The 24290-nt window shown below is 43.5% G+C and overlaps 1 protein-coding gene across 2 annotated transcripts in view; it reads left to right on the top strand.

Annotated features, from left to right (window-relative positions):
• atp8a1 (ATPase phospholipid transporting 8A1) overlaps positions 1–23757 on the top strand; it is a 211244-nt gene extending 187487 nt beyond the window's left edge. For both annotated transcript variants that reach the window (XM_014199122.3, XM_014199124.3), the window contains 4 exons: positions 12855–12943; positions 13933–14025; positions 16763–16854; positions 21244–23757. In XM_014199122.3, coding sequence (XP_014054597.1) covers positions 12855–12943; positions 13933–14025; positions 16763–16854; positions 21244–21341 — 372 coding nt within the window. In that variant the 3' untranslated portion in view covers positions 21342–23757. The remainder of the gene's footprint in view (positions 1–12854; positions 12944–13932; positions 14026–16762; positions 16855–21243) is intronic.
• The last annotated feature ends 533 nt before the right edge of the window (positions 23758–24290 follow it).

The following is a 24290-nucleotide window of genomic DNA, read 5'->3' on the forward strand; positions in this document are numbered from 1 at the left end:
TGTTAGACTGGATCCGTCGTCCGTCCTTTCCTAGCCCACGTCTACAGCGGCCGCTGCTAACTCAACGGCTAGGAAGTGTCACTTCTGTAGTGAATAAGCTCAAAGTTCATACCATTCGCCACCAAAGCTCACGCCGAGTTTGGCTTAGTTCTGTACTTGACGTGTGTCCTTCTAACGTAGAGGCTGTAGACCTCACGTACTGGAACATGTGGTTATCTTTTCGTCAAAGGCTTATATAGTGGAGAGGGGGAAGGATGTGTTTCATCGTTTATAACCCCTGTCTCTTCACAGGGGCGGGCCACTGATCAAGCAGGGCACTTTCCTTATGAAAACCCAATTCTCTCATTTGGAAGCTAAAATTACATTTAATCTCCTAACAAACAATTTCAATATCAAACATTTCAATTGCATAACAATTCCATGTGACTCTGATAACTAGAGGGCGTATACTTTCCCAGGTACAGTTTATGTCGTCCTGTCATCAGTCATAATGTCTCAGATGACAACCGAACTGACATCCATACTCATTACGTTCCAAAGCATATTTCCAACTGGTTTTATTACCAAAATATGGTTCCTTTCCCCATTTGTTTGATGTTCCCAGACTCTCTATATTTAACAGGACAGCAGTCCTTCAGTAGGGTCAGAAAGAGAGGGGAAGAGAGAAAGGTATTTATGGGGGGGGTCATAAACCTTACCCACAGGCCAACGTCATGACACCAGATTCTGACCACTATATTACAAAATTACATATTGGTTTGCTTACCGTGTAAGCAGTCTATGGACAAGTTATGACAGCACCCATGCTTTGGTTTTGTCGGTCACTGTGTCAAATGTTAACTTTTTAGCATTTGTGGCACAAATCCAATGCCAGTCGATGGTACCTAATAACCATGTTAGTATTTTCAAGCTTCATATTCAAATCATCCCAAAGTATCGAAAAAATTGTGTAACTCAATGATGTTACTTATACAGTTGAAGTCGGAAGTTTACCTACACTTAGGTTGGAGTCATTAAAACTTGTTTTTCAACCACTCCACAAATTTCTTGTTAACTATAGTTTGGCAAGTCGTTTAGGACCTCTACTTTGTGCATGACACAAGTAATTTTCAAACAATTGTTTACAGAGAGATTATTTCACTTATAATTCACTGTATCACATTTCCAGTGGGTCAGAAGTTTACATACACTAAGTTGACAGCTTGAAAAATTCCAGAAAATGATTTCATGGCTTTAGAAGCGTCTGATAGGCTAATTGACATCATTTGAGTCAATTGGAGGTGTACTTGTGGATGTATTTCAAGGTCTCCCTTCAAACTCAGTGCCTCTTTGCTTGACATCATGGGAAAATCAAAAGAAATCAGCCAAGACCTCAGAAAAAAAATTGTAGACCTCCACAAGTCTGGTTCATCCTTGGGAGCAATTTCCAAACGCCTGAAGATACCACGTTTATCTGTACAAACAATAGTATGCAAGTATAAACACCATGGGACCACGCAGCCATCATACCGCTCAGGAAGGAGACGAGTTCTGTCTACTAGAGATGAACGTACTTTGGTGCGAAAAGTGCAAATCAATCCCAGAACAACAGCAAAGGACCTTGTGAAGATGCTGGAGGAAACAGGTACAAAAGTATCTACAGTGAGGGGAAAAAAGTATTTGATCCCCTGCTGATTTTGTACGTTTGCCCACTGACAAAGAAATGATCAGTCTATAATTTTAATGGTAGGTTTATTTGAACAGTGAGAGACAGAATAACAACAAAGAAATCCAGAAAAACGCATGTCAAAAATGTTATAAAATGATTTGCATTTTAATGAGAGAATAAGTATTTGACCCCTCTGCAAAACATTACTTAGTACTTGGTGGCAAAACCCTTGTTGGCAATCACAGAGGTCAGACGTTTCTTGTAGTTGGCCACCAGGTTTGCACACATCTCAGGAGGGATTTTGTCCCACTCCTCTTTGCAGATCTTCTCCAAGTCATTAAGGTTTCGAGGCTGACGTTTGGCAACTCGAACCTTCAGCTCCCTCCACAGATTTTCTATGGGATTAAGGTCTGGAGACTGGCTAGGCCACTCCAGGACCTTAATGTGCTTCTTCTTGAGCCACTTCTTTGTTGCCTTGGCCGTGTGTTTTGGGTCATTGTCATGCTGGAATACCCATCCACGACCCATTTTCAATGCCCTGGCTGAGGGAAGGAGGTTCTCACCCAAGATTTGACGGTACATGACCCCGTCCATCGTCCCTTTGATGCGGTGAAGTTGTCCAGTCCCCTTAGCAGAAAAACACCCCCAAAGCATAATGTTTCCACCTCCATGTTTGACGGTGGGGATGGTGTTCTTGGTGTCACAGGCAGCATTCCTCCTCCTCCAAACACGGCGAGTTGAGTTGATGCCAAAGAGCTCCATTTTGGTCTCATCTGACCACATCACTTTCACCCAGTTGTCCTCTGAATCATTCAGATGTTCATTGGGGAACTTCAGACGGGCATGTATATGTGCTTTCTTGAGCAGGGGGACCTTGCGGGCGCTGCAGGATTTCAGTCCTTCACGGCGTAGTGTTACCAATTGTTTTCTTGGTGACTATGGTCCCAGCTGCCTTGAGATCATTGACGAGATCATTGACAAGATCCTCCCGTGTAGTTCTGGGCTGATTCCTCACCGTTCTCATGATCATTGCAACTCCACGAGGTGAGATCTTGCATGGAGCCCCAGGCCGAGGGAGATTAACAGTTTGTTTGTGTTTCTTCCATTTGCGAATAATCGCACTAACTGTTGTCACCTTCTCACCAAGCTACTTGGCGATGGTCTTGTAGCCCATTCCAGCCTTGTGTAGGTCTACAATCTTGTCCCTGACATCCTTGGAGAGCTCATTAGTCTTGGCCATGGTGGAGAGTTTGGAATCTGATTGATTGATTGATTGCTTCTGTGGACAGGCGTCTTTTATACAGGTAACAAACTGAGATTAGGAGCACTCCCTTTAAGAGTGTGCTCCTAATCTCAGCTCGTTACCTGTATAAAAGACACCTGGGAGCCAGAAAATTTGTGGGCAGAACTGAAAAAGCGTGTGCGAGCAAGGAGGCCTACAAACCTGACTCAGTTACACCAGCTCTGTCAGGAGGAATGGGCCAAAACTCACCCAACTTATTGTGGGAAGCTTGTGGAAGGCTACCCAAAACGTTTGACCCAAGTTAAACAATTTAAAGGCAATGACCCACTGGGAATGTGTTGAAAGAAATAAAAGCTGAAATAAGTCATTCTCTCTACTATTATTCTGACATTTCACATTCTTAAAACAAAGTGGTGATCCTAACTGACCTAAGACAGGGCATTTTTACTAGGATTAAATGTCAGGAATTGTGAAAAACTGAGTTTAAAACCTGTTGGAGCTCGGGGGCAGTATTGAGACATTTTGAAAAAAATATGTGCCCATTTTTAACTGCCTCCTACACCAACTCAGAAGCTAGGATATGCATATTATTAACACATTCGGATAGAAAACACTCTGAATTTTCTAAAACAGTTTGAATGGTGTCTGTAAGTATAACATAACTCATATTGCAGGCAAAAACCTGTGAAAAATAGATCCAAAAATTATGTGAATTTTGTGACTGTACTATTTAGTGTCATTGTTTTATAGATACCATAGTGAGAAAGGATTCATTTCGCAACACCTACGGCTTCCACTAGATGTCAACGATCTTTATAAAGTTGTTTGAAGCGTCTATGATAAACAGAGAGCAAATTAGAATCCAAGGAAGTTGACATGTCATCACTTCATTTTTTTGCGCCTGCGCATAAATCTGAGAAACGTGAGTTTTGTCTTCATTGTTTATCTAGACATAGGATAGGTTGTGTGAAAATATTACTGATGTTTAACGTTAAAAATGGACCAAAAGATTAATGCTAAACAACATTTGACATGTTTGAACGAACATAAATAGATTATTTACTAGGTTTTTTTTGCTTTTCGGCGTGAATTTACGCTCCCCCCACCACGTTTTGTTGGAGCATAATGAACGCTAAGTACTTGGTGTTATTTGGACATAAATTATGAACTTTGTCAAAAGAAACCACATTTGTTCCGGAGCTGGGATGCCTTCCGGACCTGGGATGCCTGCCTTCTGATGGAGATAAGGTAAGGGGATATTTACAATGTTATTATCGATTTTAGATGATGCTAACTGTATAGCATAGCCTGTTGTTCTTAGCATAGCACCCCGTTTATTGCAAAATGTGATTTCCCAGTAAAGTTATTTTGAGATCTGGCCATTCGGTAGCAATTACGAGATGATAATATATTATTCTTTGAATGACAATATTATAATTTACCAATGTTTTCGAATAGTAATTTTGTTATGTTCACCGGAAGCATTTCAGAGAAGAAAAAAATCTGAATTTCACGCTACTGTAAAATGCTGTTTTTGGATATAAATATGAACTTGATGGAACAAAAAATGCATGTATTGTATAACATAATGTCCTAGGAGTGTCATCTGATGGAGATTGACAAAAGTTAGTGCATAATTCTAGCTGGTTTCTGCTTTTGGTGACGCCTGACCTTGAATTGAAAATGGATGTTTGTACTTTTGTGGCTATGTACTGTCCTAACATAATCTAACTTTATGCTTTTGCCGTAAAGCCTCTTTGAAAATCGAACAATGTGGTTAGATTAAGGAGATGTTTATCATTTAAATTGTGTAAAATAGTTGATTGTTTGACAAATTGAAATTATTAGATTTTTGATGTTTTGAATTTCCAGCCTTGTTAGCAATCCCGGCTCGGGGTTCATTGCTAACCTGTAGCCCCAACAGGCTAAATGTATTTGGCTAATGTGTATGTAAACTTCCGACTTCAACTGTAGATGATTTGCATATGAAGAGCGAAAATGCAATGCAATAGGTACTATTGACCTGCTTTGGATTGCTGAAATGACATGGAACGACCCTGCACTAGCAGCAAACACCTCGCTTTCCCTCTGTCACTGTTGCTCTGTCGTTCTCACTTGATCTCTCACTTACTAACACTCTTTCTCTCTGCCTCTTTCCCCTCTCCTCTTTCTTTCCCATATTCTCTCTTTTCCATGTTCTCTCTCTTTCCCCTCTCCCTCTATCACCCATCCTCCCCTCTGTCTCTGTCTTTCTGTTTGTAATGCCTGAGGGTCATGATGATATAGACACCACTTCTTGTTCTACAGTTTCTGACTCCACAATTCACCTCATTCAAGAAAGACGTTGAGCAATGGCTGACTTAATGCGATAGCATTTGTCAGTGTCAGTGAGTTTGAGCTTTACTTGGACCATTGACAAGACAGGTGCCTTGGACCATCCCCTAACATCTTGAAACAGACATCTTAAGTTTGACAAGATGCTTGGTTGGCCGAGGCCCAAACCTCACATACATTTTAGCCTTGAGTTGACGTGGATGAAAAAGGAAGATTCAAATCTGATCTTTTCAGAGGAGTGACATGAGCTGCTATAGAAAGGGGCTTAGGCACACCTTACGAGATGACACGGCAAACGCCATCACCCTGGCCCGTCTCCTGGTGATTTCCTGTCGCTATCAACAACACAGCTGTAAGGATGTTAGAGCATAGATAACTCTGTGCCTTTCCGACACCTGCCATTTCCTTTGCTTTTGCCAGCGTCTGCAGGGAACAGTACTTCCCCTCACACTCACTTGACCGCTTGTCATCGACACTTTGGATTCACCCCTCAACAGGTGCGCATCACATTCCTCCCGCAATTTGTGCCAAGCGATAAGCAACACGTTCTCCTCATAGTGTTTTGCTCAGAAGGGAGAGGTTCATATTTTGGCATACTACAGACGTACAGCAGAGAGACAGATGGAGAAGTTTTCTATACGAATGAAATATGAACATTTAAGAGAGTAGAATTAAAGGTTACCTTCACAATTTGTATGTCTTTTGTGTCCTGAGAACCTTCACTGAAAGTTAACTTTTCTGAAATTGAACCCCCCAAAAATGTCGGATTAACAAAGCCTTTTGGGTTACTATTTTGATCAGTCGTAGTCATGAAACGTTAACAGTACGTGGAGGGGCTACATATTAGTTCATGTAAAATAAAAAGGTATTTAAAAATAAAAAAAAGAAGAAATCCAGGACACCGATAATGTAAGTTAAGTTCGCCGTCTCCTTGGGCTCTGGTGAAAAGTAGTGCACTCTGTATGGAATATGGTGACATTCACTCACACGTTTGTTTGAATGGAATTATTTATATTGCAGTGCAACTGTAGAGCCTCTAGTGCAGGCAGCTCATCAGGACTCACTTGCTTTGAAGAACAAGAATGCCCCTACAGAATGCCACAGAGGCCAGCTGCACCTCACTAGATAACCCATCCTCTCTACACTCAGGCCAGCTCCACCCAGCAAGGACCAGTCTAGGACCATAGAGATGGTGTGTGCGTGTGTGTTTTGACGGTGCAGGTGTCCCTGTGCGCGTGTGCGTGTGCGTGTGTGTGTGTGTGTGTGTGTGTGTGTGTGTGTGTGTGTGTGTGTGTGTGTGTGTGTGTGTGTGTGTGTGTGTGTGTGTGTGTGTGTGTGTGTGTGTGTGTGTGTGTGTGTGTGTGTGTGTGTGTGTGTGTACACGATCACCAGTGGCCCTGCGATTGAAGTAGCAGGGCCACAGATGACAGATCTCGTAATTTCTCCGCTATCTCCAAAATCACCAGGGACCCCTAAAAACTCTGGGGGACGAGTGAAACGAGGCTCCCAGCCCACTGTGGTTTTATAGAACCCACAAGGTTCCTCACTATTAAACCTGTGACAGCCCTATGATGGAGTTAAAGGCACTTCAGCATTTCTGTTGACTTTGTCCCCTCCACTGGTTTCCCTCTGTGTCTGTGTTTTAGGAATACTTAAGGCCTTTAAGAGCCGCGCCTGTGTCGTATGGTAGCCCACTCTGCACTGTCGTTGAAAACCCAATGATTTATGGAAGACTTGAGCGGCTGTGGAAGCCACGGGATAGTCCATGGTGTGAGACTTTGCTGTCTGTGTGTGTGTGTTATGCGTGTCAGTATATGTAGTTGAATGGCCATGGATATGGGCGTACTTGTCGTTATCCGTTAGCTAATACATGTCAAACTGACACAGTCTGTCGGCTAATCTATCTCACTTTAATAATTCTTGAGTCACGTTGTAAATCACTATCGGACAGTTGTGCCTGGATGACTTCTGTTGAGCTATTACTGTTTTTGTTAGCGTTCTGTCCTCTGTTTTTCTTCGGGATATCTCAGGGCTATTGAGAGGCGACACGCAGAGAGTAAACAGATGGACCCAATTGAGCAGGCCCAGTTTAAGTTTTCCATAGTAAAAGCTTAGTGGGGTGGGGGTGTTAGGGATTTGCTTTTGCGTTCCAATGATGACATGCAGGAAATTTGTGGGCCGTATCCGAACAAGGCCCCTCACACACTCTTGCTCTCTCGCTCTCTTTCTCCTTTGCTCTCTCTTTCTCCTTCGCTCTCTCTTTCTCCTTCGCTCTCTCTTTCTCCTTCGCTCTCTCTTTCTCCTTCGCTCTCTCTTTGTCCTTCGCTTTCTCTTCAGGGCATTAAGTTTGCCTCCATCTCTTTTCTCTCCCATCATCCTCAGGGACTGGCTTTTTCATTCTGCGGCTGTTTACACAGCCTATCCGACCACTCAATAACCTTAAGGATTTGGTTTCGGGTGGTAGCATGGAGCTGGTCATGAGGGACTTTTTGGGGGCTTTTTTGGCCAAACGTACAGATCCAGCTTCAACTTGTAGCATAGCAATCTGCACCCTCAAATCACCCAATAGCCATTTCCCTAGATCCTTAGCTCCATAGCAGAACAGTCTACCCCTCTGTTCCAATTTCCACCCCAGTCGTATGGTCCGGTAGAGCCAGCTGAATTTAGCCAAACGGACATGGATGGAGGTAGACCAAATCACTCACTGGGACTGGATTTAACTTTTTTTTTAAACTCATCCTTTCATCGGGCCCAATAAAAAAAATTGCCATACAAAGAGACTGCGCCCAGGCTGCTAGGTCCAAATATTAGCATCCAGAGGCTTTGGCTATGGCAACACCAGGGCCGTGCAGAGAAAAGGGGAGAGACTCAAATCTGACAGCCTTTCAGATATGACAGAAAGAGACGTGGTAAGAGTGAGGTGTGTGTTTGCATGCTTCTGTGTGTGTGTGTGTGTGTGTGTGTGTGTGTGTGTGTGTGTGTGTGTGTGTGTGTGTGTGTGTGTGTGTGTGTGTGTGTGTGTGTGTGTGTGTGTGTGTGTGTGTGTGTGTGTGTGTGTGTGTGTGTGTGTGTGTGTGTGTGTGTGTGTGTGTGTGTGTGTGTGTGTGTGTGTGTGTGTGTGTGTGCGTGCGTAGTGGGCGTGTGTGGAAAGTTGGCTTTTCTCAATCCATGCTTTCTAAAGCCAAAGGCCTCAGAACGGGGTGAATAGTGAAGGCCTTGATTGTCCTTCCTTCATATTTACCATCACAATGGCAGGCATTAACATTCTTGGAGCCACACTATCACTGTGGCCTGCCAGGCATGATCAGCCAACTGCCGCTGCGCTGAGACCCCCTGATCAATGCATCCAAGCATAGTAATCAGATGCCGCAACTCTGAGCCGATTGGATCAGTCTGTCCCTTGACAGTCGCATAAAGGATGGTTTGAAAAATCAGTTTTCTTAGACTGAGACGGAAAGTTTTAAGAATGTGAAAAATGACAAACGACTGTTGGCGTGTCCATATCGTATTCAGAGTGAAACCACTGCTTCATTTTGTAGATCTAAATACATTTAGAATGTGTACACACTGAATGTTCTTTCACCTATGGCTATGAACGTTTCTAACGTGTGTGTGTGTGTGTGTGTGTGTGTGTGTGTGTGTGTGTGTGTGTGTGTGTGTGTGTGTGTGTGTGTGTGTGTGTGTGTGTGTGTGTGTGTGTGTGTGTGTGTGTGTGTGTGTGTGTGTGTGTGTGTGTGTGTCCAGTGGCTGTGAGGGGGTTGACAGCCTGTCAAAACACTCTGCCCTGTAGCTGCGGACACCACTGTCTGCCCGCCCAGACGAGTTTATTCGTTTGTCCTAAAAATACACCCACCTGCACCCCAGCTCCATCGCTAGCATCTCCCAAAATGTCTGGCTCGGCCAGTATTTAGTGTGTCTGTCTTCAAATCCTCAACAGATAAACATTTATTAAGATTTAATTGAGCGTTGAATTTACAGATTAGCGAAATAGTCAGACCTTCAGTGTAGATAGTTTGCTGTAAATGTTTTGGTAATGATTTGTTGTTTTGGATATATTTTTAGTGCTTTGAATTATTTATGATTTATATTTTGATGATTTATATTTTGTAAGAAGTTGTGGTTTAAATTAGGAGCTGGTTTATTTTCCATGCTCGTTGACTTCGATTTAATGTATTTAATGTGCTGAGACACTGTCCACGGTTTATTTTTGTTAATTTTTCGAGACAGTTTAAATGCGGCTATTAAAATGTGTGATACATTGGATGAAAACAAAAATAATTAAAGTTGGCGTTACGATAAAGAAAAGTCTATGTTTCTACCCAGGACTGCCTAACTTCAAACTTGACGTGAATATGTCCTGTACGCTTATGTAGTTTTCCCTCTACTTGTATTTTGGTCACTGCTGGCCAAAATAGAAAAGCTCCATTCATTCCAATACCATTTCAAACATTCGGAAAAGGCCATTTTGATTTCCACTCATTTGGGATTTCCTCTTTCCCCGATGTTTTGTCAGACATCATAGTCCATTTGCCTGATAATGGAGAGCAGATTAGCTCATTTAGGAACACCTGAACCCTTTGATAACTTTGACATTGATCCGTGTGTGTGTCTCCTAAGGCGCCATCCCAGGGTCCGGCCTGTTCCTAATTACAGGAAGACCCTTGTCTGGGGGCCCCTGCGATTTGAACAACTGGCACAAGCATGTACTGCCCAAATTGCTGATGCGAGGAGGCGTGTGTTTTGCTTTTTGACATGTAATGACCGATAGTTTCACAGCAGCCAGGCCAAAGCAAACAAAGCCCTGCGCAGACGGCTGGATGTGACGGCCCACGCCAAGAGGGTTCCTCTCTGTCTCCGCCCCGCCAAACCAAATGGAACATACACAGCTGTAGTTGCCCACCATCTTTTTATAGATCAGTGGAAAGACTACCTTTTAGAACTGAACTCAGTGGACTTTCATGTGTTGCTGCTCCCCTTCTAATGTTTCTCTTTCCTTGTACTGAGGATCGAGTGAACGCCCTTCAGGCATCATCAGGGCAACAGGTTGCTAGTAGAGAAGGGTTTCGGGGGTTCAAGTTGAGACTCCCCTTTACCCTTCTTCCCATTGATCCCTCACCAGTGGCCTGTCTGCTGAGGAGGCATCCCGCTCCGCTGCACCGTCATTCCCCACCTGCTCTTGAGGCCAGTCACTGTAGCTAACAGTTGCCATCAGGATAGGAAATTAATGGGTTGGGGCAAAAATGCCATTGAAAATGTCATAAGTATGAAGAAGTGTTTCCTACTGTATTTCCTCCACTCTAGCTAAAACTTGCCTTTTGGCACAGATCTAGGATTAGCTACATGCTTACCTTAATCATTTGAGGGTTGAATGCAAAACTGACCTTAGATCAGCTACACCCTACCCCACCCCCCGCTCCACTCTGTCCACAGGTATGTTGTCCAATACCTCTTCCTTGTCAGAAATTGAGCTTTACCCAAGGTTTCTCTACTGATAGGGAATAATTGGAATAAGATGTTTGGACATGGTTCCCATTGGTCTGTTTGGAGAGTGAAAGAACACCACAGTAACTGCATACCCTAGTAAAGAACACCACAGTAACCGCCTACCCTGGTTAAGAACACCACAGTAACCGCCTACCCTGGTTAAGAACACCACAGTTACTGCCTACCCTGGTTAAGAACACCACAGTAACTGCCTACCCTGGTTAAGAACACCACAGTAACCGCCTACCCTGGTTAAGAACACCACAGTAACTGCCTACCCTGGTTACGAACACCACAGTTACTGCCTACCCTGGTTAAGAACACCACAGTAACTGCCTACCCTGGTTAAGAACACCACAGTTACTGCCTACCCTGGTTAAGAACACCACAATTACTGCCTACCCTGGTTAAGAACACCACAGTAACCGCCTACCCTGGTTAAGAACACCACAGTTACCGCCTACCCTGGTTAAGAACACCACAGTTACCGCCTACCCTGGTTAAGAACACCACAGTTACAGCCTACCCTGGTTAAGAACACCACAGTTATGCCTACCCTGGTTAAGAACACCACAGTAACTGCCTACCCTGGTTAAGAACACCACAGTTACTGCCTACCCTGGTTAAGAACACCACAGTAACTGCCTACCCTGGTTACGAACACCACAGTTACTGCCTACCCTGGTTAAGAACACCACAGTAACTGCCTACCCTGGTTAAGAACACCACAGTTACTGCCTACCCTGGTTAAGAACACCACAGTTACTGCCTACCCTGGTTAAGAACACCACAGTAACCGCCTACCCTGGTTAAGAACACCACAGTTACCGCCTACCCTGGTTAAGAACACCACAGTTACCGCCTACCCTGGTTAAGAACACCACAGTTACAGCCTACCCTGGTTAAGAACACCACAGTTATGCCTACCCTGGTTAAGAACACCACAGTTACTGCCTACCCTGGTTAAGAACACCACAGTTACCGCCTACCCTGGTTAAGAACACCACAGTAACTAACTAGCCTGGTAAAGAACACCACAGTAACTAACTGCCAAAGCTACTTCCTTAGCCCCAGGCTTCTCAAGATCATAGTTAAAACCCAAACAGCAACATGTGTTATTTAGTCACAGTGGATTACCATGTATTGTCAAACTGGGTTGACCCATGTAATTATTTTGCCTATTCATTTGTTTATTGTGGGTAATTTGGTTGTTATAAAAGATGTAACAAGACTGCCTAAAGCAATCTGAGCACTTACTGCTGCACCTACTGAGCCCTGTTTTGTCTGCAATGACCTCTACTCAGCAAATTGGATGCAGTCTATCACAGTGCCATCCGTTTTGTTACCAAAGCGCCTTATACCACCCACCACTGCGACCTCTAGTCGGCTGGCCCTCGCTACATATTCGTCGCCAGACCCACTGGCTCCAGGTTATCTATAAGTCTATGCTAGGTAAAGCTCTGCCTTATCTCAGTTCACTGGTCACGATAACAACACCCACCCGTAGCACACGCTCCAGCAGGTATATTTCACTAGTCATCCTCAAAGCCAACACCTCCATTGGCCGCCTTTCCTTCCAGTTCTCTGCTGCCAGTGACTGGAACGAATTGCAAAAATCGCTGAAGCTGGAGACTTACATTTCCCTCACTAACTTTAAACATCAGCTATCTGAGCAGCTAACCGATGGCTGCAAGCTGTACATAGTCCATCTGTAAATAGCCCACCCAATCTACCTACCTCATCCCCATATTGTTTTTATTTACTTTGCTGCTCTTTTGCACACCAGTATCACTACTTACACACCATCCATCTGCTCATCATCATCTGCACATCTATCACTCCAGTGTTAATCTGCTAAATTGTAATTACTTTGCTACTATGGCCTATTTATTGCCTTACCTCCTCATGCCATTTGCACACACTGTATATAGACTTTCTTTTTTTTCTATTGTGTTATTGACTGTACACTTGTTTATTCCATGTGTAACTCTGTTGTTGTTTCTGTCGCACTGCTTTGCTTTATCTTGGCCAGGTTGCAGTTGTAAATGAGAACTTGTTCTCAACTAGCCTACCTGGTTAAATAAAGGTGAAATAAAAACAAAAAATAAATAAAAAGGAATGTTTTTCTGTATGTGCGTGCCTCAGGCGGACATGATGTTCAGTTCGGGAGTCTTCTGGATGGGCCTGATATTCATCCCTGTCACCTCCCTGGTCTTTGACGTAGCCTACAAAGTGTGAGTTCCCCCCACTCATCACCACCACCCCCTCCATATGTCCTGCTCGTGGGAAATTCCTTAGATCACATGTAGACATTTACATATAGAAATAAATGTAGAATTACATATAGAAGTAATTTATAGGATCTCTGTGGGGCCGGGGTTGGAACCGGCCCCATTTTTTTTTTTTTTTTGAGAAACAGAATCAGAACCGCAAAAGAAAGCGATCCATACTGTTCCCGAAACAGAACTGTTATTTTTAAAACATGAGAACCGGTTAATAACTTTATTTTACACTCTAGGCATGTTTTTCCAATCCCACAAGAAACACAACAAAGCACCTATGCAAAGCCCTCACCCTGTCACTCAGAAACGTATTCTAGTGTCAGCTGAAAATTCTTTGCTTAAAAATAAATAAGTCAGGAAATGGGAAATACTAAATAAATACTAAACAGGTCTCAGACATGCAGGTGTAACATTTATAGTTACCGGTATATCATGTTTTTTTTTGCAGATTCTGCTCTAGGAGAAATGTCTTGAGAAACTATTTAGACCACCAATAAATAACATGCGGTGTAACATTTTATAGCTATTTGATTCATAGCAAGAGATGTATTCTAATACTGTCCGATTCAGAGTTTATATAAGTGTGGACCATTCAGAATGAAATTATTAATTGAGGTCAATGGGAGACTTAGTTTAGGTATCTCAACTCTGAATCAGTCTCATAGTTCTGGGAAATCCAGATGAATCACATTTACAGCAGATTGAACCAGCAACTAAAAGCTAATTTTGGTGTTATTTACCAGACATCTACTTCGCCTCTGATATGCAGAATTGATTCAGATTGCATGTACAGTTTTGAGAAAGCTTCTTGGACTGATTTGGGATGGTGTGTTACATAGAGATACAATATAATCCAACTGTATAATAATATAAGGAATAGTGTTGTATTTAACGCTGTGGTTATGAATGCCTGTTGGTGACGTCTGCTCCTTTTGAGCCAGTGTGAAGAAGGTGTGCTTTAAGACCCTGGTGGATGAGGTGCAGGAGCTGGAAGCCTTATCCAAGGACCCAGGAGCCCTGGTGCACGGGAAGAGGTACTGGACCGTCTCACACCCTTTTCTCACCTTCCTCCTTTTCCAAGAGGACATCCCAAATGGCACCCTATTCCCTATAACGTGTACTATTTTTGACCAGGTCCCACCATATAGGAAATAGGGTGCTATTTGGGACGCAGACTTACATTTACATTTACATTTTAGTCATTTAGCAGACGCTCTTATCCAGAGCGACTTACAAATTGGTGCATTCACCTATAATATCCAGTGGAACAACCACTTTACAATAGTGCATCTAAATATTTTAAGGGGGGGGGTTAGAAGGATTACCTTATCCTAACCTTATCCTAACTTGAAAATTCTTTGTTTTTAGGTTAGCTTTTATCCTTCACAGTACACAAGACCCTTATAAACTCAGCAAAAAAAGAAACGTCCTCTCACTGTCAACTGCGTTTATTTTCAGCAAATTTAACATGTGTAAATATTTGTATGAACATAAGATTCAACAACTGAGACATGAACTGAACAAGTTCCACAGACATGTGACTAACAGAAATTGAATAATGTGTCCCTGAACAAAGGGGGGGTCAAAATCAAAATGAACAGTCAGTATCTGGTGTGGCCACCAGCTGCATTAAGTACTGCAGTGCATCTCTTCCTCATGGACTTCACCAGATTTGACAGTTCTTGCTGTGAGATGTCACCCCAATCTTCCACCAAGGCACCTGCAAGTTCCTGGACATTTCTGGGTGGAATGGCCCTAGCCCTCACCCTCCGATCCAACAGGTCCCAGACGTGCTCAATGGGATTGAGATCCGGGCTCTTCGCTGGCCATGGCAGAACACTGACATTCCGGTCCAGCAGAAAATCACGCACAGAACGAGCAGTATGGCTGGTGGCATTGTCAGGATGAGCCTGCAGGAAGGGTACCACATGAAAGAGGAGGATGTCTTCCCTGTAATGCACAGCGTTGAGATTGCCTGCAATGACAACAAGCTCAGTCCGATGATGCTGTGACACACCACCCCAGACCATGACGGACCCTCCACCTCCAAATCTATCCCGCTCCAGAGTACAGGCCTCATTGTAACGCTCATTCCTTCAACGATAAACGCAAATCCGACAATCACCCCTGGTAAGACAAATCCGCGACTCGTCAGTGAAGAGCACTTTTTGCCAGTTCTGTCTGGTCCAGCGACGGTGGGTTTGTGCCCATAGGCGACGTTGTTGCCGGTGATGTCTGGTGAGGACCTGCCTTACCCACAGGCCTACAAGCCCTCAGTCCAGCCTCTCTCAGCCTATTACGAACAGTCTGAGCACTGATGGAGGGATTGTGCATTCCTGGTGTAACTCGGGCAGTTGTTGTTGCCATCCTGTACCTGTCTCGCAGCTGTGATGTTTCGGCTGTACCGATCCTGTGCAGCTGTTGTTACACGTGGTCTGCCACTGCGAGGACAATCAGCTGTCCGTCCTGTCTCCCTGTAGCGCTGTCTTAGGCTTCTCACAGTACGGGCATTGCAATTTATTGCCCTGGCCACATCTGCAGTCCTCATGCCTCCTTGCAGCATGCCTAATGCACGTTCGCTCAGATGAGCAGGGTCTTTCTTTGGGTGTTTTTCAGAGTCAATAGAAAGGCCTCTTTAGTGTCCTAATTTTTCATAACTGTGACTTTAATTGCCCACCGTCTGTAAGCTGTTAGTGTCTTAACGACCGTTCCACATGTGCATGTTTATTAATTGTTAATGGTTCATTGAACAAGCATGGGAAACAATGTTTAAACCCTTTACAATGAAAATCTGAAGTTATTTGGATTTGTACGAATCATCTTTGAAAGACAGGGTTCTGAAAAAGGGATGTTTCTTTTTTTTGCTGAGTTTACAACCAGAACATCTCAATGACTTTTTTCCATATCACAAATTCACAAATACTCTTTATATTACTTCATACACCGCATGTACAACACTTGACTTACACATTTAAACTTTTAGAAGTTATAGACTATTTACCCCCTGAGGATTCAATAATATTTATCTTGGCTTCCCTGTTTTTAGTACGTATGGTGTAATCACGGTCTGCCTACTGTACACTACAGTTCACTCTTACCTCTACTCTTTGAACTCTGCTCCAGGCCATCCATCCAGGCTGTTATACATGCTTGGAACATGACTCTCTCCCTCTGAAACTGTGTGAAGAGAGACTGTAGTGTACTGTAGAGCCTCCAGCTAATTAGAGACTTGCATCTTGAGCTAAACTCCCAGAGATGATTTGCGTTGCAAATGGCACTGTATAGTGCACTACATTTGGCCAGGGCCCATAGGGAAATGGGTGCCATTTGGGACACAGCGATCAGTTAGCCGGGTCCCATTGATGGCCTGTGGAGTGCATTAGCATGGATCAGACCAGTGTGAAATCTCCTGCCGGCTGAAAGTGATCTCCCCTATCTGGCCACAGGCCCAGGCCCAGCAGGCTAGGAACCTGGCCCTGGACCGGACGCATGTAGATGCACTCACTCAGTTCCTTTCTCACACTCACACAATTATATACACACACACCACACATGCACGCTCTCTCTCTCTCACACACACACACACAGAATCCACCCCTTCTTCCTCTCCCCCATGCCTGGTCTCTCCTCAGCAGGAAGTGCAGTTGGCTGGTCTCTCCTCTGTCCTGTGGAGGACTGTACTGGGAGAGAGAGGGCTTGGTGTATGGGTGGTTAAATCTGGCTGAAGGGCTCACCGTGGCACTCACTGTCTCTCTGTCTCTGTCTTTGCAGTCTGACGGAGAGGGCACAGCTCCTGAAGAACGTCTTCAAGAAGAGCACTGTCAGTATGTACCGATCGGACTCCATGCAGCAGAATCTGCTACGTAAGTCACACACACAATATTAAAACATGCACACACCTCACACCCTGACCTGAAGGAAAGCCCTCATGCTGTTTTTCTCAGAGAAAGAGACCCATTTTCTCTCTGTAGCAGCACTGGTCCAACACCCCAAGACAGGCTTTTGAATTGAGTGTAGTTCCTATGTGGATACATAGCTCCATGCTATGGGGATTCTATATATACTGTAGCTTCAAAGGGGACTCCGCTTGTGTCTTAAAAGACACCCTATGGGCCCTGGTAAAAGTAGTGTACTGCATAGGGAATAGGGTGCCATTTGGGATGCTGCCTCAGCGTTGAATTGCTAATACTCTGCTGATCCCACCGCTCTTTACAATTCGATATCCATGATCCTGTCGTTAACCTCATTAAGTAACACAAAAACATCCCACTGTTCCCCCGTTGGTGTCCCTCCGCCTGCTAATACAATTCCCCCCCCCCCCACTATATTTGCATCCCAAATGGCACCCTTTCCCCTTTACAGTGCACTACTTTTGACCAGGGCCCATAGGGCTCTCGTCAAATGTAGTGCACTATATAGAGAATAAGGGGCTTTTTATGGCGCACCCTAATGGACAGTCACGTCCCATCTAATACAAATCTCATAGGCCTAGTAGTCTAGATGGAATCTATAAGACAACATAGATGGGTTTTATTTTGGGTTGTAAACTGGGTGGTTCGAGCCCTGAATGCTGATTGGCTGACAGCCGTGGTATATCAGACCGTTTACCACGTGTATGACAAAGCATTTATTTTTACTGCAGTAATTACGTTGGTAACCAGTTTATTATAGCAATAAGACACCTTGGGGGTTTGTGATATATGGCCAATATACCACGGCTAAGGGCTGTGTCCAGGCACTCCGCGTTGTCATGCATAAGAACTGCCCTTGGCCATATACCACACCCCCTCGGGCCTTATTGCTTAAATATACCACAGCTAAGGGCTGTTCTTATCCACGACACAAAGCGTGATGCCTGGACACAGCCCTTAGCCGTGGTATATTGGCCATATACCACACCCCCTCAGGCCTTAGTGGTTAATTGGACTTATTTCTGTTTGATTTGCTGATCTTTTTTTATGTTTTTTGTTTGTCTCGTAGGTGGGGAAGGGATCGTTCTTGTGTGACCCCTGTTTGTCTCGTAGGTGGGGAAGGGATCGTTCTTGTGTGACCCCTGTTTGTCTCGTAGGTGGGGAAGGGATCGTTCTTGTGTGACCCCTGTTTGTCTCGTAGGCGGGGAAGGGATCGTTCTTGTGTGACCCCTGTTTGTCTCGTAGGCGGGGAAGGGATCGTTCTTGTGTGACCCCTGTTTGTCTCGTAGGTGGGGAAGGGATCGTTCTTGTGTGACCCCTGTTTGTCTCGTAGGTGGGGAAGGGATCGTTCTTGTGTGACCCCTGTTTGTCTCGTAGGTGGGGAAGGGATCGTTCTTGTGTGACCCCTGTTTGTCTCGTAGGTGGGGAAGGGATCGTTCTTGTGTGACCCCTTTTTATTTTGACGTTCTTACCTGTAGAGAAATGAAACCCCCGATCTCTATTAGAAACCCAACCTATGCCCTTTTCACAGTATCGTGCCAATCCAAAACACATTGTCCTTTTCAGCAGGCTTTCAGCAACTATGGTGGATGTGTAACCAGGCCATCTTAGTACAGCTTGGTTTGGTTCAGTTCAATTAGTGTGAAAAGCCCTCTATGTACCCACCTCTCCTCCCCTGTGTGCTGTGACCTACAGTTGAAGTCGGAAGTTTACATACACTTAGGTTGGAGTCATTAACTTGTTTTAACCACTCCACAAATTTGTTAACAAACTATAGTTTTGGCAAGTCGATTAGGACATCTACTTTGCTCATGACACAAGTAATGTTCCAACAATTGTTTACAGACAGATTATTTCACTTATATTTCACTGTATTACAATTCCAGTGGGTCAGAAGTTTACATCCACTAAGTTGACTGTGCCTTTAAACAGCTTGGAAAATTCCATAAAATGATGTCATGGCTTTAGAAGCTTCTGAGTCAATTGGAGGTGTACCTGAGGATGTATTTCAAGGCCTACCTTCAAATGCAGTTCCTCTTTGCTTGACATCATGGAAAAATGAAAAGAAATCAGCCAAAAATGTGTAGACCTCCACAAGTCTGGTTCATCCTTGGGAGCAATTTCCAAACCCCTGAAGGTACCACGTTCATCTGTACAAACAATAGTAAGCAAGTATAAACACCATGAGACCACTCAACCGCATACCGCTCAGGAAGGAGACGTGTTCTGTCTCCTAGAGATGAACGTACTTTGGTGCAAAAAGTGCAAATCAATCCCAGAACAACAGCAAAGGACATTGTGAAGATGCTGGAGGAAACAGGTACAAAAGTATCTATAGCCACAGTAAAACGAGTCCTATATCGACATAACCTGAAAGGGTGCTCAGCAAGGAAGAAGCCACTACTCCAAAACCACCATAAAAAAGCCAGACTACGGTTTGCAACTGCACATGGGGACAAAGTTTGTACTTTTTGGAGAAATGTCCTCTGGTCTGATGAAACAAAAATAGAACTGTTTGGCCATAATGACCATTGTTATGTTTGGAGAAAAAAGGGGGAGGCTTACAACCTGAACACCACCATACCAACCGTGAAGCCCTAGGACCATGCCTCAGGACTACCTGGCCTGATGACTGCTTGCTGTCCCCAGTCCACCTGGCCATGCTGCTGTTCCAGTTTCAACTGTTCTGCCTACGGCTATGGAACCCTGACCTGTTCACTGGACGTGCTACCTGTCCCAGACCTGCTGTTTTCAACTTTCTAGAGACAGCAGGAGTGGTAGAGATACTCTGAATGATCGGCTATGAAAAGCCAACTGACATTTACTCCTGAGGTGCTGACCTGTTGCACCCTCGACAACCACTGTGATTATTATTATTTGACCCTGCTGGTCATTTATGAACATTTGAACATCTTGGCCATGTTCTGTTATAATCTCTCCAGAAGAGGACTGGCCACCCCTCATAGCCTGGTTCCTCTCTAGGTTTCTTCCTAGGTTCTGGCCTTTCTAGGGACTTTTTCCTAGGCACCGTGCTTCTACACCGGCATTGCTTTCTGTTTGGGGTTTTAGGCTGGGTTTCTGTACAGCACTTTGTGACATCGGGTGATGTAAGAAGGGATTTATAATTAAATTTGATTGAAGCACGGGGGTGGTAGCATCCTGTTGTGGGGGTGCTTTGCTGCAGGAGGGACTAGTGCACTTCACAAAATAGATGGGATCATGAGGTAGGAAAATGATGTGGATATATTGAAGCAACATCTCAAGACATCAGTCAGGAAGTTAAAGCTTGGTCGCAAATGGGTCTTCCAAATGGACAATGACCCCAAGCATACTTCCAAAGTTGTGGCAAAATGGCTTAAGGACAACAAAGTCAAGGTATTGGAGTGGCTATCACAATGCCCTGACCTCAATCCTTTAGAAAATTTGTGGGCAGAACTGATAAAGCGTTTGTGAGCAAGGAGGCCTACAAACCTGACTCAGTTACACCAGCTCTGTCAGGAGGAATGAGCCAAAATCCACCCAATTTATTGTGGGAAGCTTGTGGAAGGCTACCCGAAATGTTTGACCCAAGTTAAACAATTTAAAGGCAATGCTACCAAATACGAATTGACTGTATGTAAACTTCTGACCCACTGGGAATGTGATGAAAGAAATAAAAGCTGAAATAAATCACTCTCTCTACTATTACTATTATTTCATATTCTGAAAATAAAGTGGTGATCCTAACTGACCAAAGACGGAATCTTTACTAGGATTAAATGTCAGGAATTGTGAAAAACTGTGTTTAAATGCATTTGCCTAAGGTGTATGTAAACTTCCGACTTCAACTGTATGTGAGTGGTGGTTACACATATTTAACGATTCATTAAATGCTGCGATATTATTCCCACAATGCACTCCTCTCACCGGAGCTTTTGAACTCATCTGCTGGCCAGCAGGTAGTGACTGAAATCATTTGAGACCTAAAGGTGAGTTAGGGGGTCAAAGGTTAGAATAAGAACTCCCGTAGTTGTAGGTAGTAGCTGTATAGCTAAGTAAAGAGAGGAGGTGTCAGGTAACATGACTGCCCCTCCCTCGCTTAGCACTGGTCAAGCTTCTTTGGGAACTTGAAAGACAAAAAAAAAAAATGTTTATATTCAATGCCATTTTACAAGTTCTTTCTTGGTTTATTATTAAAGCCATTCTTTAATCCATTTTTATTCAGTTTATAAAAAATGTTTAGAGTTTTCTGCTTTTGTTCCGAAATGGTTTACTTCAAGCGAAGTTTGTTTCTTTCTAATCACGTTTAGAATTTGAACGTCAGCCATCGTTTCTCACTCTGTCCATCTGTCCTGTTTGCAGACGGCTACGCCTTCTCTCAAGACGAGAACGGAGTGGTCTCCCAGTCGGAGGTCATCCGGGCGTACGACACCACCAAACAGCGGACCAACGAGTGGTGAAACCACGCCCCTCTCTGCCCGGCCAGCCTTTTAAGAGCCACAGCCGTTTCCGACGGCGATTTGAACCTGACGGGGAAGTCTCCGGATAACCCCAGCCCGAGCATCGCAGGATATTGGACATGATAAAGGAAAAGAAAGAGGGATGTCTTGTACTTCAAAAAGGGAAAAAAATAGGAACAAAAAAAGTGTTCAAAAAGTATTCACTGCTGTAGTTGTGTGTCCAGCAGACATGAGCACTGTGCTTGAATTTTTAGCAGTCTGTGGTCTGAAGTTTCTCTGTTCTTGCTCTATCTAATGAAGAGGTTTCACTTCTTAATGTCTCCTCCATTCCTATTAATAGACCCCAAAAAATATGTAGTTTGCGCCAAAATCGTCAAAACTGTTGTATGTGTACTCCAATTGGTGACCGAATAATCCAGATTTGATTTTGACCACCCCACCAAATATTTTGTTTTGTTTGTAAATGCAGATTGCAAAATAGCAGTTGTAAATGCAATCTCTTTCAAGTCGGCTATAGCTTCGATTTAAAAAAAAATCTAAACCAAGAATATTGACACTCCTGAGTCTATTCCAGCTCTGAATGGACCACTTCAGAACAGACATTTTGTTTTGTTGTTATTTTGCACTTCTACTGTATAAAAAGGCCTTACATTTGTTCATGCCTTCAGCCATACTTCTTTGTTTTTCTTCTAAATGTTTTTATTTTAGAATTATGTAGTTATCGTGCCCAAATTGAGTAGTTTTTTTACTGATAGCCGCCTGCAACTCGTCCAATTTCCACCATTTTATTACAGCACTTCGATTGCTCTATACAAGTAATTGCATTCCACACGTTACTCGGCTGCAACAATCACAATGGTGCCTAACTAGACTTTTTCCCCGATTTAGAATACGTAAGATATCCTAGCTAGCTAGTTTAGAACAGTGCTCTACCCACTAATTGGCAAGATGAGCTCATTGTCCCCCATGTATTGCTCTCCAGTACACAATGTGGTAAAAAGTAAAGCGGTATATATAAAATCACAGGCTCCATTGTTGCTTTCTTTCTACCCAGTGTTTTGGGGGTGGCTGTGTGACGATCTTGTTGAATTTCCGTCAGCTTACAGTGGCGGCTCTTCTTTCAAAAACGTCTTTTCCCTTCGAATGGAGAGTTTATCCTTCTAACATAAGTGCCATTAGCTTAAGGGAGAGAGAAAATTTGCCAGGAAACTCCACACAGTATCAAAACGACTTTCTCTATAGTTATTTTGAGAATTTGTATTTTTATATTGGAGAAGTACGAATTTTTGCATTGACCGGCTTTGTAATGAATAATTGTCCATATGGTTTTTCCTTTTTTTCTCTCAGACAAAAAAAAGAATGCCCAAATGAATGCCGAAAAATATATTTCTTAAATGTCTTGTTGTTATTATTGTCATTATAGTACCTGCTTTGTTTATTTCATAATTAACTGTGTTTGTTCTCTTCTCCCTATGGGAGATCGGTTTCCATACCGGCTGCGTGTGTATGTGTGTGCGCTAATCCGCCATCTGCATGTGCATGTGCGTATGTGTGTGTGTAACCTCTTCTACTGTGGGTAACTTCTACATACGCATGTCTGTGTCATTTGTGTGAGACTGGGAGCCCTTAGAACCTCAGGTCTCCTTTTGCATTCTTTGACTGTGTTTTTGTATATGTTTGAGGATGTGTGGGTGACTGACTGACTGTGTGTGTGGTGCCGCTTGCTCCTCTGGTCTGTCTGCATGACTCCAGGTATAATGATGGTGTACTGTCTGCTGCTGTATGGCCCTCTGTGTATGGCCAGACCTCAGCCCTGGGGGTCCTGGGCTCTGACGCTAAGGCTCTCGCTTGACAGGAGATGTTGCACAATGCACTCTGTTACCTTTCCAATAGTGGATATTTTGGTATTATCTGGTTATTGGTTTCAGTGTATTTTCTCTGGGTCTACATGTTTGTAACTTGTTTCGTTTTTTTTCGTCACATGCGGTGTACCTCTACTTGACTACAAACCTTTTTTTGTTTCTTCCTGGTTTAAGTGAGGGTATCAGTAAAAATGTATTTGTTACGCTATACTTTTGTGTTTCGATTGATTAGATGTCAACTGCTGTCACAATTCCAAAATGCTGAATGTGAGTCTTCTGATGTGAAAGTGGTCGTGGAAGGCTTGGACTGTGGCTTTTTGTCTGTGAAAGTTGTGGGCTGCATGAATGGACTAAAACCTTCTCCGGTTAAGTGTTTATTGTACTACTTTGATTCTCCCTCAAGTGTTGGTCACTTTACAGAAAAAAATGCACTTTTCAATTTGTTTGAATATCATTTAATGATTGTTCTGCATGTTGGGACTGCGAACTTTTAAGTGTTCTGTCTTTTACTGCCATAAAGGACTACTACTAAAATAAACTTTTCAAACATGGAATTCAACCTTTGTCATCATCTACCATCACATAAATGGAATGTTCCACTATCACAATATCTATGAATGTCTGACTGCAGTCCAAATGGCACCCTATTCTTTATGTAGTGTACTACTCTGGTCAAAAGTAGTGCACTATGTTGGGATAAAGTGCCATCCCTAATTTAGGACTTTGTAACTGTCCAAAATGAGGGAAGGCAGCAAGTTGCGACAGCAAACAGGGCATACAGAGCGCTGAGAACCTAAACAGGAAAAGGCAGGGGAGACTCAGGGAAAACATCATTCCCTTCCATGTGTGACAAACAAACAAATGCCGTCATTATGGTTATCATTTATGATTTAGCTGACCTTCTCCTGTCGTATTCCCTGATGACTGGTCATCTGAGGTTTACTGTGCGGCCGTGCGGTAGGATATCACATCCGTTATAGTTACAAATATTTGTCTCTGTTATTGACAAAGTATCCACTATCATAGCTGTATCACAAAACCAACATAGATGATCCGTCCAGTGTCCAGCAATCTACCCTATTTGGGA

Source organism: Salmo salar, chromosome 05 (genome assembly GCF_965601325.2).
Source record: "Salmo salar chromosome 05, fSalSal1, whole genome shotgun sequence".
Taxonomy (NCBI): domain Eukaryota; kingdom Metazoa; phylum Chordata; class Actinopteri; order Salmoniformes; family Salmonidae; genus Salmo; species Salmo salar.